General features: G+C 46.1%; 1 protein-coding gene across 12 annotated transcripts in view; it reads right to left on the bottom strand.

Moving 5' to 3' along the window:
* The window catches only part of STAU1 (staufen double-stranded RNA binding protein 1), a 74124-nt gene that overhangs the window by 36523 nt on the left and 19979 nt on the right, over positions 1-17622 (bottom strand). For 5 of the 12 annotated variants that reach the window (XR_016215796.1, XR_016215795.1, XM_089307063.1 and 2 more), the window contains exon 2: positions 1090-1228. Coding sequence is in view for 8 of the 12 variants with exons in the window: in XM_089307063.1 (XP_089163189.1) it covers positions 1090-1190 (101 nt within the window). In the remaining 4 variants the exon portion in view is untranslated. Of the gene's footprint in view, positions 1-1089; positions 1229-6429; positions 6692-15217; positions 15516-17622 lie in introns of all 12 variants that reach the window. The other 7 variants (XR_016215793.1, XR_016215794.1, XM_089307061.1 and 4 more) reach the window with 3 other exon arrangements.

Here is a 17622-nt window from a genome sequence, read left to right as displayed (position 1 = left end):
CTTTCCACTACGTCTTATTATCACCAAGCAGGTTTCCAATGCATGACATTACAGGATTCAATTAATATTTTATTACACCAAGGTTATCTATAAAACACAGTTCAAAAGCCAAAAAAGTGGGCTTATTAACAGTTTAAGCTGCCACCTACAACACTGGCATCCCATATGGGCAACAGTTTGAGTCCCAACTGCTCCATTTCTGATCCAACTCCCTGTAAATGCGCCTGGGAAAGCAGTGGAAGACGGCTGAATTCCTTGGGCCCCTGCACCCATGTGGGAGACCTGGAAGAAACTCCTGTCTCCTAGCTTTGGCCTGGCCCATTCTCAGCCATCACAGCCATTTGAGGAGTGAACCAAGAGTTAGAAGATCTCTTTCCCTCTCCCTCTGTAATTCTGCTTTTCAAATAAAAAACTAAATCTTTCTTTAAAAAATGTACCCAATAGAAACTGGCACTGTGGCATAGTAGGTTAAGCATCCACCTGTGGTGCCAGTTCGAGTCCTGACTGCTCCACTTCGATCTAGCTCCCAGCTAACGCCTGGGAAAGCAGTGGAAGATGGCCCAAATGCTCAGACCCCTGGAACCATGTAGGAGACCCAGAAGAAGTTCCTCGCTCCTGGCTTTAGATAGGCCCAGCTCTGGCCCTTGTGGCCATTTGGGGAGTGAACCAGCAGATGAAAGACCTGCCTCTCTCTGTCACTCCCTCTATCTGTAATTCTGTCTCTCAAATAGATCTTTTCTAAAAAAATGTAACCAATAACCAATCATCTGAAAACCTACAAATGCTGAGAATAATGGTATTACAGGATCATCTTCAAATATGATTCAGTTGCTCAAAGCAGTTACATGGCTTGGGGAACACAAGCCACACTGCAAGTGAGGAATACGTACAGGTCCATTCCAAAAATAATATTAAAAAAAGCACCAAGACACAGTTCCAAAGGCACAAGCACAATTAAAACTGACTTCAACACTTGGGGAGCCAAAAGACCAAATCATTACTCACTCCACAATCTAGAGATGGTATCCTATGTAAAGGACTGCAAGATTTTCTTCTGTATTTTTCAAAAGATCTCAAATATATACATACCTTGGGGGATAAGCACCTCCTCTCATGTTGTAGTTGTAGGTGGACTGCATCCGAGAGTAAGGGTCAACAGGCTTATACATTGGCTTTATTCCAAGTTTCATGCACAGGGCATTTAGCTCTACAGTAGGGGTTATGCTTTCTGCAACACAGAACCAACACAAAGCATTGGATTTTTCTGGATATGGGAATGGCAATATAATCAACAAGAGTAGCATGCTGTCTACGAACTAGATTCATGATGTGTTACATAAAAGGGCTTCAATGTCGGGCTTCAGGTCAGGAAACTTAAGAATAATCTGCTATGACCTCTCAGTATTAATACACAATCAATACCACAAAACACAGTAAGGGCTATGAGAGAGAACTTAACCCAAGACAGTATCAGTGAATGCCACCACCTACAGTACCAGCATCCCATATGGGTGCCGGTTCCAGACCTGGCTGCTCCACTTCCAATCCAGCTCTCTGCTATGGCTAGGGAAAGCACCAGAAGATGGCCCAAGTCTTTGGGCCCCTGTATCTGCGTGGGAGACATGGAAGGAGCTCTTGGCTCCTGGCTCCAGATCTGCCCGGCTCTGGCTGTTACAGCCATCTGGGGAGTGACCTTTCTCTCTCTGCCTCTGCCTCTGCCTCTCTGTAACTCTGCTTTTCCAATAAATAAATAAATCTCTTTAAAAAAAAAATTTATGTTATGGGTCTGGCGCTGTAGTGTAGCAAGTAAAGCCACCATTTGTACTGCTAGCATCCCATATGGGTGCCAGTTACAGTCCCAACGGCTCCACTTCTGATCCAGCTCCCTGCTAATGGGCCTGGAGAAGCAATGGAAGATGGCCAAAGAGCTACATGGGAGACCCAGAAGCAGCTCCTGGCTTCAGATCAACCCACATCTGGCTGTTGTGGCCATTTAAGGAGTGAACCAATGGGACGGAAGATCTCTCTCTCCATCTCTATCTTGCCCTCTAACTCTGCCTTAAATAATCTATAAAAAAATTTATTCTGTTACAGTACACATCAAATTCCATGATTAAAAATTTCACAGCTGTCCAAATTATTTTATTGTTTGGGAATAATCAACATAACTTCGGTTGTTAAAGCCTTACGCATTACTGAAGTTTGTACACACCATCTATTGAACACACATTTATTGAATATTATGCAGATGCAAAGCACCGTGCTAAGCTTGCACAATGTTGTCGCTGGGGACAGCACTGTGGCACAGCAGGTTAAGCCACTGCCTGCACTATGGCATCACTTACAAGCACTGGTTCAAGTTGTGGCTGCTCCACTTCTGACCTTCCTGCTAGCATGCCTGGGAAAGCAAAGAGGGCCAAAATGCCTTCCACCCATGTGGGTGACACAGATGGGAGTTCCAAGCTCCTGGCTTCAGCCTGGCCCAGCCCCAGTCATTGTAGCTATTTGGGGAGTGAACCAGAGGATGGAAAAATCAATCTTATGGCTGGCGCTGTGGCATAGCAGGTAAAGCCGCCACCTGCAGTGCCAGCATCCCGAATAAGCATCAGTTCGAGTCCCAAATGCCCCACTTCCAATCCAGTTCTCTGCTATGGCCTGGGAAAACAGTAAAAGATGGCCCAAGTCTTGGGCCCCTGCAACCTAGTGGAAGACCTGGAAGAAGCTCCTGGCTCCTGGCTCCAGATCGGCTCAGCTCTGGCTATTGCAGCCATCTGGGGAGTAAACCAGCGGATGGAAGATCTCTCTCTCTCTCTCTCTCTCTCTCTCTGTTTCTGCCTCTCTGTAACTCTGCTTTTCAAACAAAGTAAGTAAATCTTTGTTTGCTTATTTTTTAAAGGAAAGGCACTGTGCTAAGTTTGTCCTGACCTAGAGCTCAAGAACACAAAACATGGCCAAGGAACTACAACACACTGCGATAGATGCCATAGGAAGGGAGTAAGATTTCTGAGCAGTGGCAAGTAAATACTATCCAGGAAAGTCAGAGAGGCCCAGGAAAGAGTCAGATATTTCCATTCTTAACATTTATAATGAAACCTAACTTGTGGTAATACTTGTTAGGAAAATGAGTTCTACTTTCACATACAACAGGAACAAATATACCTTGAGTTATCTCAAAATATATAACTTCAGAAAACAATCATGGCAGGCGCCGCGGCTCACTAGGCTAATCCTCCACCTAGCAGCACCAGCACACCAGGTTCTAGTCCCGGTCGGGGCGCCGGATTCTTTCCTGGTTGCCCCTCTTCCAGGCCAGCTCTCTGCTGTGGCCCGGGAAGGCAGTGGAGGATGGCCCAAGTGCTTGGGCCCTGCACCCCATGGGAGACCAGGAGAAGCACCTGGCTCCTGCCTTCGGATCAGTGTGGTGCACCGGCCCCAGCGGCACCAGCTGTGGTGGCCATTGGAGGGTGAACCAATGGCAAAAGGAAGACCTTTCTCTTTCTCCCTTTCTCTCTCTCTATCCACTCTGGCTGTAAAAAAAAAAAAAAAAAAATCATACACACTACTCATTTTCCATTTTTTCTCAACAAATTCATAAACTTTTACAAACCACGTAGTAAGAAAACCAGGAGCAGGTACTGAGTCTAGTGGTGAAGATGCCCACACTCTATCCCTGTGGTTCCAGCCAGCTCTGGCTTCTGACTACCATCCTGCTAATGAAGACCTTGGGAGGAAGTGGCGATAGTTCAAGCAACTGGGTTCCTGCTACCCAACACAGGTGATCTGAAATGAATTCCTGGCTCCAGCCTGGCTTCAGCCTGGCCCAGCCCCAGCCATTATGGACATTCAGGGAATAAACCAGCTGGAAGATCTCTTTTCTCTTTCTCTTTGCCTTTCAAATAAATAATTTTTGAAGATTTATTATTTGTTTGAGAGGCAGAGAGAGAGAGAGGGAGGGCGAGACAAAGAGGGAGATCTTGTATCTGTTGGTTGACTCCCCAAATGGTCGCAACAGCTAGGAATGGACCAGACTAAAGCCAGGAGGCAGGAACTTCTACAGGTCTACCACCTGGGTACAGGGACCCAAGCATTTGGGCCATCTTCTGCTGCCTTCCCAGGCACATTAGCAGGGAGCTGGATCAGATGTAGAGCAGCCAGGAGTGAACCAATAGAAAGAAGCCCTTTCTCTCTGTCTCTTTGTAACTCTACTTCTCAAATAAAAATCGTTTAAAAAAAATGTAAGACGACCAACTTGGACCCATAGGATTTATCTGCAAAATAATTTGAAGAAAGATATCACACACACAAAAATAGTCGAACAAGAGTACGACTGAGATCTTCCTGATTCGCTCACCTACCAGGGCTGGCGTGACTACATGTATATAAGGGACTCTGCTAAGACAATATTACCACACTAACTTGCCTTGATCCTAAATAAAATATATACTCCTGATAATCTGTCTAACCTTATGGGGGAAGCACTTATCAGGCTTTTCTGAAATCTTGAAGTCATCTGATGAGTACCCTCTCCCTTCCCAGTGCCGTCATCTCTCCATATTATCAGCAGTCACAGGATCACTGATTAGGATCACTGCTTTAAGAGTGAGGTTAGAGAGTCCTGAATGTCAAGCATTTGCCATTGGTAGTGTTAAGGTGTGTGACTTCAAAAATCAGCTAGTTGAGAAATCATTCCTACCTAAATGGGTATCTCCAGACACACTCAGTCTATGGATTACTTCCTTCACTACAGAAAGGGTGGCCTATGGGTCTAGGAAATTTTGTTCCTTCCAAAGATTTGTCTGCTGCTGTGTGTTGTGTTTTTGGTTTTGTTTTTTTTCGTACTAGCTCCTTCAGATTCCCAGTGCTGGTCTCCATGCGTCAACTGTAAACACCTACAAATGCCGGGTGAGCTCTCACTCAGGTCATGAAACCTAGTTTGTTATCTACATAAGACCTTGAACATTTACGATGTTCATAGCTTAAAATATCTGATCATCATCCCTTCCTCAATGCTTTTCTTGTTATTATAAATGGAAAAAGCCTTTATTTACAGACACAGGGTACTTTAAAAACTTTGGAAAACTGAATTAAAAGATAAAATTTTGGCCGGCGCCGCGGCTCACTAGGCTAATCCTCCACCTTGCGGCGCCGACACACCGGGTTCTAGTCCCAGTCGGGGCACCAGATTCTGTCCCGGTTGCCCCTCTTCCAGGCCAGCTCTCTGCTGTGGCCCAGGAGTGCAGTGGAGGATGGCCCAAGTGCTTGGGCCCTGCACCCCATGGAAGACCAGGAGAAGTACCTGGCTCCTGCTATCGGATCAGCGCGGTGCGCCAGCCGCAGCGCGCAGGTCGCGGCGGCCATTGGAGGGTAAACCAATGGCAAAGGAAGACCTTTCTCTCTCTGTCCACAAAAAAAAAAAAAAAAAAAAAAAAAAAGATAAAATTTTGATACAAAAAATCTTGAAACTGATGCATGTTTTTTTTTTTTAGAATAAGCACTTTCCATAAACTATTGAAGAAAACACCCCACCCCACCCCCCCAGTTCGTGTATTCAGATATTGACTAAGGGGGCTTGCAGTGTGGTGCAGTGCAACAGGTTATGCCGTGTTGCCGCGTCTGCAATGCTGGCACCCCACATGGGCACCAGTTTGAAGTCCAGCTGCTCCACTTCCAATCCAGCTCCCTGCCAATGATCATTTCCCTGCCTGGGAAAGCAGCAGCAGATGGTCCATATCCTTGGCCCTTGCAAACATGTGGGAGACCTGGATGCAGTTTCGGACTCCTGGCTTCAGCCTGGACCAGCCTCGGCTGTTGTGGCCATTCAGGGAGTGAACTGCAGAGAGAAGATCTCTCTCTCTCTCCTCCGTCTCTCCCTCTCTTAGTGACTCTTTCAAATAAATAAATAAATCTTTAAAAAACAAACAAAAAAATCTAAGTATATAACTATGACTAGCAAAGCGTAGCACTTTCCATATGCAAAACTTAGGTTTTGAAAGTTGGGCTACGTACATAGACTTAAAAATGTTTTCTTGTAAAATATCTAACTTTTTTTTTTTTTTTTGGACAGGCAGAGTGTACAGTGAGAGAGAGACAGGTCTTCCTTTTGCCGTTGGTTCACCCTCCAATGGCTGCCGCGGCCAGCACGCTGCGGCCTGCGCACCGCACTGATCCGATGGCAGGAGCCAGGTGCTTCTCCTGGTCTCCCATGGGGTGCAGGGCCCAAGCACTTGGGCCATCCTCCACTGCACTCCCGGGCCACAGCAGAGAGCTGGCCTGGAACAGGGGCAACTGGGACAGAATCCGGCGCCCCGACCGGGACTAGAACCTGATGTGCCGGCGCTGCAAGGCGGAGGATTAGCCTAGTGAGCCACAGCGCCGGCCCTAACTCTATAATTGTATGACAGATATTCAGGGGCCAGCACCGTGGCTCACTTGGTTAATCCTCCACCTGCGGCGCCGGCATCCCATATAGGCACTGGTTTCTAGTCCTGGTTGCTCCTCTTCTAGTCCAGCTCTCTGCTATGGCCCGGGAAGGTAGTGGAGGATGGCCCAAGTGCTTGGGCTCCTGCACCCGCATGGGAGACCAGAAGAAGCACCTGGCTCCTGGCTTCAGACTGGCGTAGTTCCGGCTGTAGCGGCCATTTGGGCAGTGAACCAACGGAAGGAAGAGCTTTCTCTGTCTCTCTCTCACTAACTGTCAAAAAAAAAAAAAAAGATATTCAGACAGACTGAATTCCAATTATTTCTCACAGAAGAGAGTCTGCAAACTTCATTGGGACACACAGTAGTCTATCATGCAAATTATGACAATGTTTATTCAGATGCTATGTCTGTGGATTCTTGTCTGAAAACACAACCTCCATTAGGACAAAAACGAACAAATTTCAAAATGTCGACCAGGTTCTAAAATGCTACCTCTGTTTTCCTAAGGGTACTATTCAGACACTGCCTCCAATACGTCAGGCACCTAATACATCAGAATACATGCTGAGGATAGCAAGTCTCTTTCCTCCTTTCTAAGAATTAAGTTCTTATCTCCATTCTCAAAACCAGTTTATCAGGGCCAGTGTTGTGATGCAGCAGGTTAAGCAGCAGCCTGCAATGCACGCATTCCATGTGAGTGCTGGTTCAAGTCCAGGCTGCTCCACTTTCAACCCAGTCTCCTGCTAATGCGCCTGGGAAAGCAGCAGCAGATGATCCAAGTGTTTGGGACCCTGCCACCCACGTGGAGACACAGATGGAGTTCCAGGCTCCTGTTATTGAAGCTATTTAGGGAATGAACCCACAGATGGAAGCTCACTTGCATTCTGAGTGAATAAACAAAGAAACAAAATAAATTTTTAAAAATATACAAAAAAGAGCCAGCATCGTGGCTTGGCAAGTTAAACCACTGTCTGGGATGCCAGCATCCCACAGAAGCATCAATTCATATACCAGCGGCTCTACTACCAAATCAGCTCCTTGCTATGAGCCTGGGAGGGCAGTGGAAGATGGCCCAAGAGCTTGGGCCCCTGCACCCACATGCAAGACCCAGATGAAGTTCCTGGTATCAATCATGGTCCAGCCCTAGCTGCTGTGGCCACTGGGGGAGTGAACCAGTAGATGGAAGATCTGTCTCTCCCCTTCTCTCTGTAGCTCTTTCAATGAGTGAATAAATCTTTCATTAATCAATAAAAAACAGGTTATGTCAGTCCCATCAATATTGAGTTAACACTGTCAAAAAACCGCAAGCCATCAATGAGTGATTCTTCAACTTTAGGTTGAATCTGAAAAATCACCTGGTAAGGTACAGAAAGCAGCTCAGGTCCTCCCCCAAGGGTTCTGACTGACAAGCATGAGGTGGGCCAAGCGTGTATATTTGTAACAAACTCTTCAGTGTTTAATAACTCCAAAGTTTTGAGTTCACTACTTGGAAACTTCACTAATCAATTGGGAGTTAATTTCCTGATTTTATTCCTTATTTTAAAGATGTGTTTAATTTGAAACAGTTACAGAGAGAGAGGAAAGGCAGAGAGAGAGAGAAAGGTCTTCCATTCGCTGGTTCACTCCTCAATTGGCCGCAATGGCTGGAGCTGCACCGATCCAAAGCCAGGAGCCAGGAGCTTCTTCTGAGTCTTCCATGTGGGTGCAGGGGCCCAAGGGCTTGGGCCATCTTCTACTGCTTTCCCAGGTCACATCAGAGAGCTGCATTGTAATTGGAGCAGCTGGGTCTCCAACCAGCGCCCATATGGCATGCCAGCGCTTCAGGCCAGGTGTTAACCTGCTGAGCTGCAGTGCCTGCCCCTAGTTTCCCCATTTTATTTATCACTAGATAACTACTTCATTTCACTTTTAAATACTTTCCAAGGGAAACACTGGTTTGGGTAGAGTAAGGTCATTTATATCTGATGCCCAAAGTGCTGGGAGCAACTTGCTTTTAGAGTCGATTTTTCTTGTAGATCTTTACTTCAGGATTTTCCCAGAGCACAGTTTCCACTAAAGGTTTCTCTAAACAAAATTTAGAGAATCCCTCATGCCCCTTGAAACACTAGCAATCACCTGCATTGTGTTCTCTGCAGTTCACAAGGCTACTCAAATATTTAAATACCAATGGCATGAACCCAAAACCCTGACTGGCCTGAGAAGTCAAATGGCAGAGACTCACAATACAGTACAATTCTTGCATCATTGTGGTGATGTTTCATGGAAACACATTGAGAAAGAAGATACTAAAAGAACGGGGCGGGCTGGCACTGTGGCTCAATAGGCTAATCCTCCGCCTTGCGGCGCCCACACACCGGGTTCTAGCCCTGGTCAGGGCGCCGGATTCTGTCCCGGTTGCCCCTCTTCCAGGCCAGCTCTCTGCTATGGCCCGGGAGTGCAGTGGAGGATGGCCCAAGTGCTTGGGCCCTGCACCCACATGGGAGACCAGGGAGAAGCACGATGTGCCGGCCACAGCGTGCCGGCCGCGGCAGCCATTGGAGGGTGACCCAATGGCAAAAAGAAGACCTTTCTCTCTGTCTCTCTCTCACTGTCCACTTTGCCTGTCCAAAAATTAAAAAAAAAAAACTATAAAAAAAAAAATAAAAGTACGGGGCTTTCACCATCTGGCACTATTGCCACTGTCATATATTCTTTGTAGATGGTTGGTAACAAGGCTAGAATCCTGATTTTGACACAATCAAAAATACACCAGACCTTTTTTTTTTTTAATATAATCTAGCAGTCACCAGAAGAACTTTGTGCGTTAATATATATGTATCTGTGTTTACATGTGTATATTTTCTTTGCAACTATAAACGGCCAAAGTATCTAAAATAGAAAATCCATGTTCCCAAAAATACTAAACACAGTTAAAGGGAACCCCAAAGTTAAGATTGGGGAGGGCTCTTGTAAAGGAAATACAACAGTTATTAAAATAACTAATTGCCTTCCAAATAAACATTTCAAATATAGTTGCATTTTCCAATTAGCATTACAAGCGGGAAATTTCTTTCTTAAGTGTATATCCACTTAATAATTAGGGCTACTACTTCTCAAGCATTTACTAAGTGCCAGTCACTGTGCTTCACTTTTCAACAAATTCTTGCAGTAGACTTAGTCACAGGTATAATCATCCCTATCTTACGGATAAGGAAACTGAGATTCACAAAAATAGTAGTTACTTGCCCTACATCACCCAGCTAGCTAGTAAGAATCTAGGATTCAGGGGGCTGGCACTGTGGCATGGTGGGTAAAGCCATTACCTATGGTGCTGGCATCCCAAATGGGTGCCGGTTGGAATCTCAGCTGCTCCACTTCCAATTCAGCTCCCTGCTGATGCCACTGGGAAAGCAGCAGAAAATGGCCCAAGTGCTTGGCCCCTGCACTGACATGGGAGACCCAGACGAAGCTCCTGGCTCCGGATCAGCCCAGCTCCAGCTGTTGCAGTCATTCAAGAAGTAAAGCAGCCAGTGGAAAATCTCTCTCCCTCTCTACCTCCTGACCCTTTCTCTCTGTAACTCTGCCTTTCTTTTTTTTTTTTTTTTTTTTTTTTTTTTTTTTTTTTTGACAGGCAGAGTGGACAGTGAGAGAGAGAGACAGAGAGAAAGGTCTTCCTTTGCCGTTGGTTCACCCTCCAATGGCCGGCGCGGCCAGCGCGCTGCGGCCGGCGCACCGCGCTGATCCGATGGCAGGAGCCAGGAGCCAGGTGCTTTTCCTGGTCTCCCATGGGGTGCAGGGCCCAAGCACCTGGGGCATCCTCCACTGCACTCCCTGGCCACAGCAGAGGGCTGGCCTGGAAGAGGGGCAACTGGGACAGAATCCGGCGCCCCAACCGGGACTAGAACCCGGTGTGCCGGCGCCGCTAGGCGGAGGATTAGCCTAGTGAGCCGCGGCGCCGGCCTCTGCCTTTCAAATAAGTAAATAAATTTTTAAAATAAAAAAAAAAAAAGAAAATCTGGGATTCAAACTTAGATCTGTATAAATCCAAAGGTACCTTAGCTGACCATGGTATGTTATATGCCTGTTTATGACTGCATTGGACATCAATTTTAGTCAAGTGAAAAGAGAATACTGACTTAACTCAAGGTGAGAGGTCTGCACCTAATGAAAAAAAACAAGGCATAGTGAGGCAAGTACCTCATCCTTAGTATATTATCTTTGTGCAAGTCTCAGATCACAAACAAGGGCCCACTCCTAACTCTCACAGTTATCCTTTTTGTTTCTTTTAAAAATATCTTCATTTATTTACTTACATTTCTTTGAAAAGCAGACTCAGATACACATAGAGAATCCTTGCATCGCTGATTCACTCCACTGAATGGCTGCAACAGCCAGGGCTGGATCAGGCTAAAGCCAGGAGCCAGGAACTCAGTCTGGGTCTCTCATGTAGGTAGCAGGGGCCCAAGTACATGAGCCATTTTTCTATTGCCTCCCAGGAACATTAGCAGGAAGCCAGATGGGAAGTGGAGCGGCCAGGACTCCAACTAGATGCTCCAATACGGGATACCTACATGGCAGGTGATGGCTTGATCCAATGCACCAAATCCCACCCCCCGACACTCCTTCTGACCCAGGACCCTGGCACTGAGCCTGTCACTCACTCATGTCTGTGATTCCTGCCACAAACCAGCCTCCAACTACCCCATCTGCCTGTGGTTCATTCTCCCCACCCTCAACCCTAGGTCTCATGCCCCCTTCCCCATCCCCAGCTTAAACATCTCCAGGGGCCATCCATGCCCTTCCTTTCGCCTGACCTGAGTGAAAGGCAGCTCTCCTGCATCACCAGGCAGACCATGCCCCTGCTCCTTGACCCTGCTGCGCCCCCCAACCCCCAACCCCAGGCGTGTCCTCCACTCTGTCCCAAAAAGCCTAGGCCCACTTGTCCTAGTTTGGTGCCACCCTTTCCCCACAACCCACACTGACGCTTGCTGGGCCGTCCGCTATTGGTAAATCTGCAAGAAGGCATGTGGGGCACCAGACTCTTCCACAGAACTTGCCCCAAACATGCCTCGCACATGCCTGCCCTAGCGCGACTGCCTCTCCCCGGGGCCTGAACCTGAGCCTCCATCTCTCCAGCCTGGCCCGCGTCCATCCTCCTTCTCAGACTCCCCACACTCGGTCGTCCAGCTCTGGTGCCCTCAGCAGCCCCCAGGTGGCGTTCCAGATGCACAGAGCTGCTGACATGCAGCATCCTCCTAATCCACAGGCTTTCCTTCCACTCTCAGGGAAACAAACTGCCCAGCGCACACAGTGACCAGGAGCTTGGCCAGGTTCAACTCCAAGGCCGTCTCCTCCAGGCAGCCTTCCTCTCCTACCCCCCACCCCCTGTAAAGCGCCCCCTCTCCCCTGGTCCCTCACTGCCGCACACTCCAACATGGAGCCAGCCAGCGGCTAGACAGGGACAGGCAGTATGACCAAATGAATGGATGGACCAAGTGATTGATGGGAAGTGGTCTGGACTCAGGACAGAGAGAGCGAGTGAGCAAGCAAGAGGTGGAGCCTGGATGGATCCCCACTCCACAGTGAGCTCTTACACTACAGCACAGGAGGGGAAGTCAGATAAGCAATTAAGTTCCAAGACCTGCATCACCACAGATCCCAACAAGTTTCCAAGACTGAGCTCTAAATAACAATGAACAAAAATTAAACTGACAGCTGCTAATCCTTCATTCTCTAAGACAAAACAATGACACAGATCATCGAAATCAGAGGAATCCCAAGCATTCACTTGGAGACTCATCTGTACCTTGCACTTCCCAACCTTTTACCTGCATTGCTACCAAGTGGAACAACTGATTTCCCACCACCTCCTCTCACTTCTCAGTCTAAGGTCCACATGCAAACAAGCAGAAGAGTAGCCTGGAGTCTGCAAGTTCTTGGGAAACCAATCAGAGTTCTTGGGAGTTATTCATATTCAGAACCCTAAGCAAATATGTGCTATTTGGAGTTTTAAAAGGCTCCAAAGAAAAGTCTATCTTTTCCTTGACCCATTCTGCAAGGAGGAAAAATAACAACTTTCCAAAAATCTGTACTTTTGCATCTCTTTCAGAGAATCTCAACAGGTTTAAAGTATGTATTTTTAATTACAGTATCACTTTCAACACATAAAAAGCCAGAAAATATTCCTGGATGGGTTATAAGTGTGCAAGCAAGGGCTGCCCATGTGGCACAGTGGGTTAAGCTGTCACTGAGACACCAGCATCTCATACTGGACTGCTAGCTAGAGTCCCAGCTGCTCCGCTTCCAACCCAACCTCCGACTCATGTGCCTGGGAAGGCAGAGGATGATCCAAGGACACGAGTCCCCGCCACTCATGTGTAAGCCTGGGATGATGTTCCTGGCTCCCAACTTTTCTTACTCCATTACTCTTTCAAATAAATAAATCTTTAAAAAAAATTTTATAAAAAGGTCAAACAAATAAATGCACAAGCAGCATGAACAATATTTACCTTACAGTGAGCTAGACCTTGCCCATACAGAAGCTTACACTCAAGTTGAACCTTGTTGAAATGGGCTAACTTATTCACAAGGCACACTGCGGGTTGCCATGTTAGAAGGAACTGAAAAATAATGTAAGAGCATTGAGGTCAACTAGCAGTAGTTAAGACTGCTACGACTCCCAGGAAAATGGAAATAGGGAGAACAAACAAAAGGTTTAATGACTTGGGCAGCACTGATGCAAAACTCTAAACCATATGGGAAGAACATGCCTAGAGATGACACAACAGCAGTGTTTTCTGAACCAGCTGAAGCCAGGTAACCATACAGAGCATTCTCCTCAAGAGAGAGAGGACAGAAGTCAGGGGAGTAACCAAACCATGGAAGGCAAGCAAGATTTGGAGTCCGATGAAGCCCTGCTATCATAACCAACCAATGGAGTAACAAGGAGGTCTTGGGCACCACAACTCAGCCATACGCTGCTCACTTCACCAAACCTAATATGCCAACACCACCTCTCAAGTAGGACAGCTAGCTTCTCACTCCTGGGCGTCTGGTAGGCTTTTTCCCCCCCTTTAAGATTTATTTATTTGAAAGCCAGAGTTAAAAAGATCTTCTATCCTCTGGTCCATTCCCCAAGATGGCCATAATGGCCAAAGCTGGGACAGGAAAAAGCCAAAAGCTTCATCCAGGTCTCCCACAGTGGGGGGCAGGAGCCTAAACACTTGGGCCATCTTCTGCTGCTTATCCCAGGCCATTAGCAGGGAGCTGGATTGGAAGTGGAGAAACCAGGACACAAACCAGTGCCCACATGGGATGCTGGCGTAGTGGGCAGCGGCTTTACCGATTATGCCAGCTCCCTGATAGTCTTTTTTCCAAATTACCATCCTTAGGCTTTTTCTATTTCTGACAAATTTCTAAGTAAAATAAAACGGCCTTGGTGGACAAGAGTTTTACAAAGTCAATAGGATGTGAAGTAAGAAAATATTATAAAATGAGCAAAAAATCCTCAGGGAATGAAAAAAGTCTATGCCTTTTCCTTTAAAAACACTCTCACATGTCAAGTACAGAGGAACTCCATCTGCATAGGACCACAACCAGTGAAGAGGGCTATCTGCTGAGCAGCCCAAGGGGTACTGGAGGTGGCATGGAAGCCGACGTGCGCTGAGAGCAGGAACAGCTTCACAAGGGAAGCAGAGGGAGGAGGACGAAACCGTTAGGTACAAGGAAGGGCTTGAGAGGAATCGGTTTTAAGGTTCTCTGGTAGGGAAAACCCACACTGATACCACACTGATCTCATGGATCTTGCCACTGGGGCAGGGAGGGACCTAGAATATTATTTTATTTTTAAGTTTTTTCCTCCCACGTTTCAAGTCTTTTCTAAGCAATGAGTATCTTTAGTTCATTTTGCAAGCTTTTTTCACTTTTTTTTTTTTTTTTTTTTTTACAGGCAGAGTGGACAGTGAGAGAGAGACAGAGAAAGGTCTTCCTTTGCCGTTGGTTCACCCTCCAATGGCCGCCGCGGCCAGCGCACTGCGGCCAGCGCACCGCGCTGATCTGATGGCAGGAGCCAGGTACTTATCCTGGTCTCCCATGGGGTGCAGGGCCCAAGTACTTGGGCCATCCTCCACTGCACTCCCGGGCCACAGCAGAGAGCTGGCCTGGAAGAGGGGCAACCAGGACAGAATCCAGTGCCCCAACCGGGACTAGAACCCGGTGTGCCGGCACCGCAAGGCGGAGGATTAGCCTACTGAGCTGCGGCACCGGCCTGCTTTTTTCACTTTTAAAAACCTCTGCTTCTTTATTAAATTTCTAATCATTCCTCCCTAAAGGTTTCTGGAATCTCCCAGACTTAAACTCACTTGGCTCAAACAATTAGCTAATGCCAATGCTTTCTAGTCAATCTGGCTGCCCTGGCTTGAAGTAAAATCCTTACAGGCATACAAACGGGGCTTGCACAAACAAGAGCTCCCTGCCAGTTCTGGGAAATAATTTTAAAGCAGAATTTCCCCACACAACAATGAATATCCAAAGTGGACCTTATTGTTCAGGTCTTCCTGTCAGCCACTACTTTCTAGCAGGCTGGTCTTACAGTCTGAGTAGTTTTTAATTCTCTTTCAACTTACGAGAACAGTGCATCAACTGAGGCCTTCCGTCAACCCCATACACGAGACTGTTCTGCATCAGGGATAAGGAAGCGCATGGGTGGTAATAATCTCTTCTGCTTCCAAGTGTTCTCTACATCTGCAACCTACTTATCAGATCAGGAAACAGGCCCGGAAAACATTTGAAAAAGAAGATACCTGATTCATACGCTTACCTGCAGCTGTACTGGCAGATGTAACAGATGCAGAGGGTAAAGCAGAGTTCTGAATAGGTCTACCTGCACTTTCAGAGGGCAGAGAGCTAGCAGGAGGAGGAATACTCATCAAAGGCTGTGAGAGAAGAGACTGGTTCTTGCTCAGTATGTGGCTCCCTGAGAGAGCAGCAGATGGGTTTTGAACTTGCACTTGAACTTGAGACATGGTCACTTTCAATAAAAGTGAACAACTGCAGGTAAACAGCTTTCAGTGCAGGTTAATTCAGGGCTATGAAGTCTAAAGGTCTACCTAAAAATTGTAAGGGAAAGAAAATACAAAGGTAAATTATAGAGGAGATCTGTAATTCTCAATATTCAGTCAAAACTGGTGTCACCTGCTCCATTATAAAAACAGTCCCATTTAGCATGTAGCTATGTTGATATACAAATATATTTCAACTGGAATACAATAAGTTTCCTGGCCTCTGACTTTCCCAGTGTTTTTTTGTTTTTTGTTTTTTTGTTTTTTGTTTTTTGTTTTTTTTTTTTTTAATGACTTACAATAACCACCTGCTCTGTTCATTTTACGAAGAGAATCAGCAGGGTATAATAATATTTATTATTTAACATTTAAGAACTGCAAACTACACTTACATTTAAAAATGCAAATTTTAAAGTATGTAGAGGTGTTTCATATCATGAGATATGGTAAAGGTTTATGGTCTCAAAATTATGAGAAATTGAATGAAAACTGGATTAGTAACACCATTAATAGGTAACATAAACACTGCTTCCATTGAGGGCCACAGGCTCAGACCTGGTATCCTAAGATATTAAGTTGACTGAGGAATGCAGGAATTTCTACTTCTGTAATCTCTTTTTATGACGACAAAAGGTGTGTTTTCCTAAGGCATTTGAGATCGTCTCATTTACAGACTCTAAACAAGAAAATTATTACATCAAGGCTCATTATACTAAGAAATGATGTGTATAGCAAAGAGTATTCTATAGCATCTGCACTATTTAAAGTAGAAATGGAGAACAGAGGTCTACACTGGCAACCGTGCTGATGAGGCTGCAGCAGGGGGCACAGGAGACTGCATCTTTGATCTTGCAAGTTAGGAAGGTAGCAAAGGCATTATTTCTAAATACATCAACTTCTCTACAAGTTAAAAACAAGGATAGCTCTGCTCATTTCCATGGCCATCCCACAAAAAAGGCAAAGTATGTTAAGCAAGTCAGAAGTATTTCAAAACAACCAGTAGCAAAAATCAGAAATGACAGGTTTCTCAGAAAATAGCCAACCAAAGCAGAAACTCTCAAACACCAACCAATCACAGAATAATTGCTTGTTACTTTAACTTTAAAAGCCTCAAACTGATTTTTAATGCCCAATCTCCAGAAAGAGATAAATGACCGAGGCAAGTTAAGTTGCTTGAGGGGTCCTGGCACATTCTCTCTCGCTGAGAGCGAAGGAGGACTGCAAAACTCACAGAAACTGAGCTGCAACAGGACAGCAACATCACCTCATTCACCAAAATCCAATAGTGTGTGGTTGTTCCTTGTTTACTTTTGGAATCAGAACAAAACAACAGAGGAGGTCCACTGAAGATTCCTAGATAATGGTCAGCAGACAAGATGCCAGTGTCAAGAGACAAGTCCAGAACCATCTAGAAGTCAGCTGGGACCCTGTTTCACAGCTTCAGCTCCAAAATAGAAATATTTCCCTCCCCACCCTCGTTTACTTTCTCCCTTCCCCACTTATTCTAAAATCTGTCTTCAGAGCATTATTTATAACAAAAATGACTTACAGTACTCAACTTCTTAACACCAACATAGGTCACAAGGTCAATAAATCAGCTAAAGTTGGGGCGGCCTTTAGGCTAGGGGTTAAGGTACCAGGCAGAGCGACTGGGAGCAGCCTGGGTTTGATAGCAGGCTCTGGCTCCTGACTCCACCTTCCTGCTAACACAGATCATGGGAGGCAGCAAGTGACAGTTTAAGTGACTGCTCTGGCCACTCAGGTGGGAGACCTAAGCTGAGCTCCTCTGGCTCCCAGATTCAACTGGTCCGGCCTCAGCTGTCGCTAGGCATTTACAGTCAACCTGCAGACGGGAGCTCTGCCTCTGCCTCTCACATGATACAGACACACACAGATACAAAATAAGCCAAAGCACAAGTCTGCTAAGTGTCCACCCCCACCCCAGAAGGAGTAACTCAATTCTGCCCAGGGTAGCTCTGAGTCTGAGACTGAATGGAAGCCTAAATTTAGAAAGGGTGGGGCCCAAAGGGATCTCTTTGGGCTAATGCTGTCTAAAATAAGCCCAATGCCAGCACCTCCAGTCACCGTGATAAATACGTAGGCTTTACAGAAGTTAGAAAGAACAGCCTTTAAATAAGGCTGCCCCCAAAAAATGTTAACCTCA

Source organism: Oryctolagus cuniculus, chromosome 11 (genome assembly GCF_051225735.1).
Source record: "Oryctolagus cuniculus isolate XC-2025 breed Fujian yellow rabbit chromosome 11, ASM5122573v1, whole genome shotgun sequence".
NCBI classification, from domain to species: domain Eukaryota; kingdom Metazoa; phylum Chordata; class Mammalia; order Lagomorpha; family Leporidae; genus Oryctolagus; species Oryctolagus cuniculus.
The sequence above is the reverse complement of the archived record's forward strand: the minus strand, read 5'-3'. Positions and strand labels throughout refer to the sequence as shown.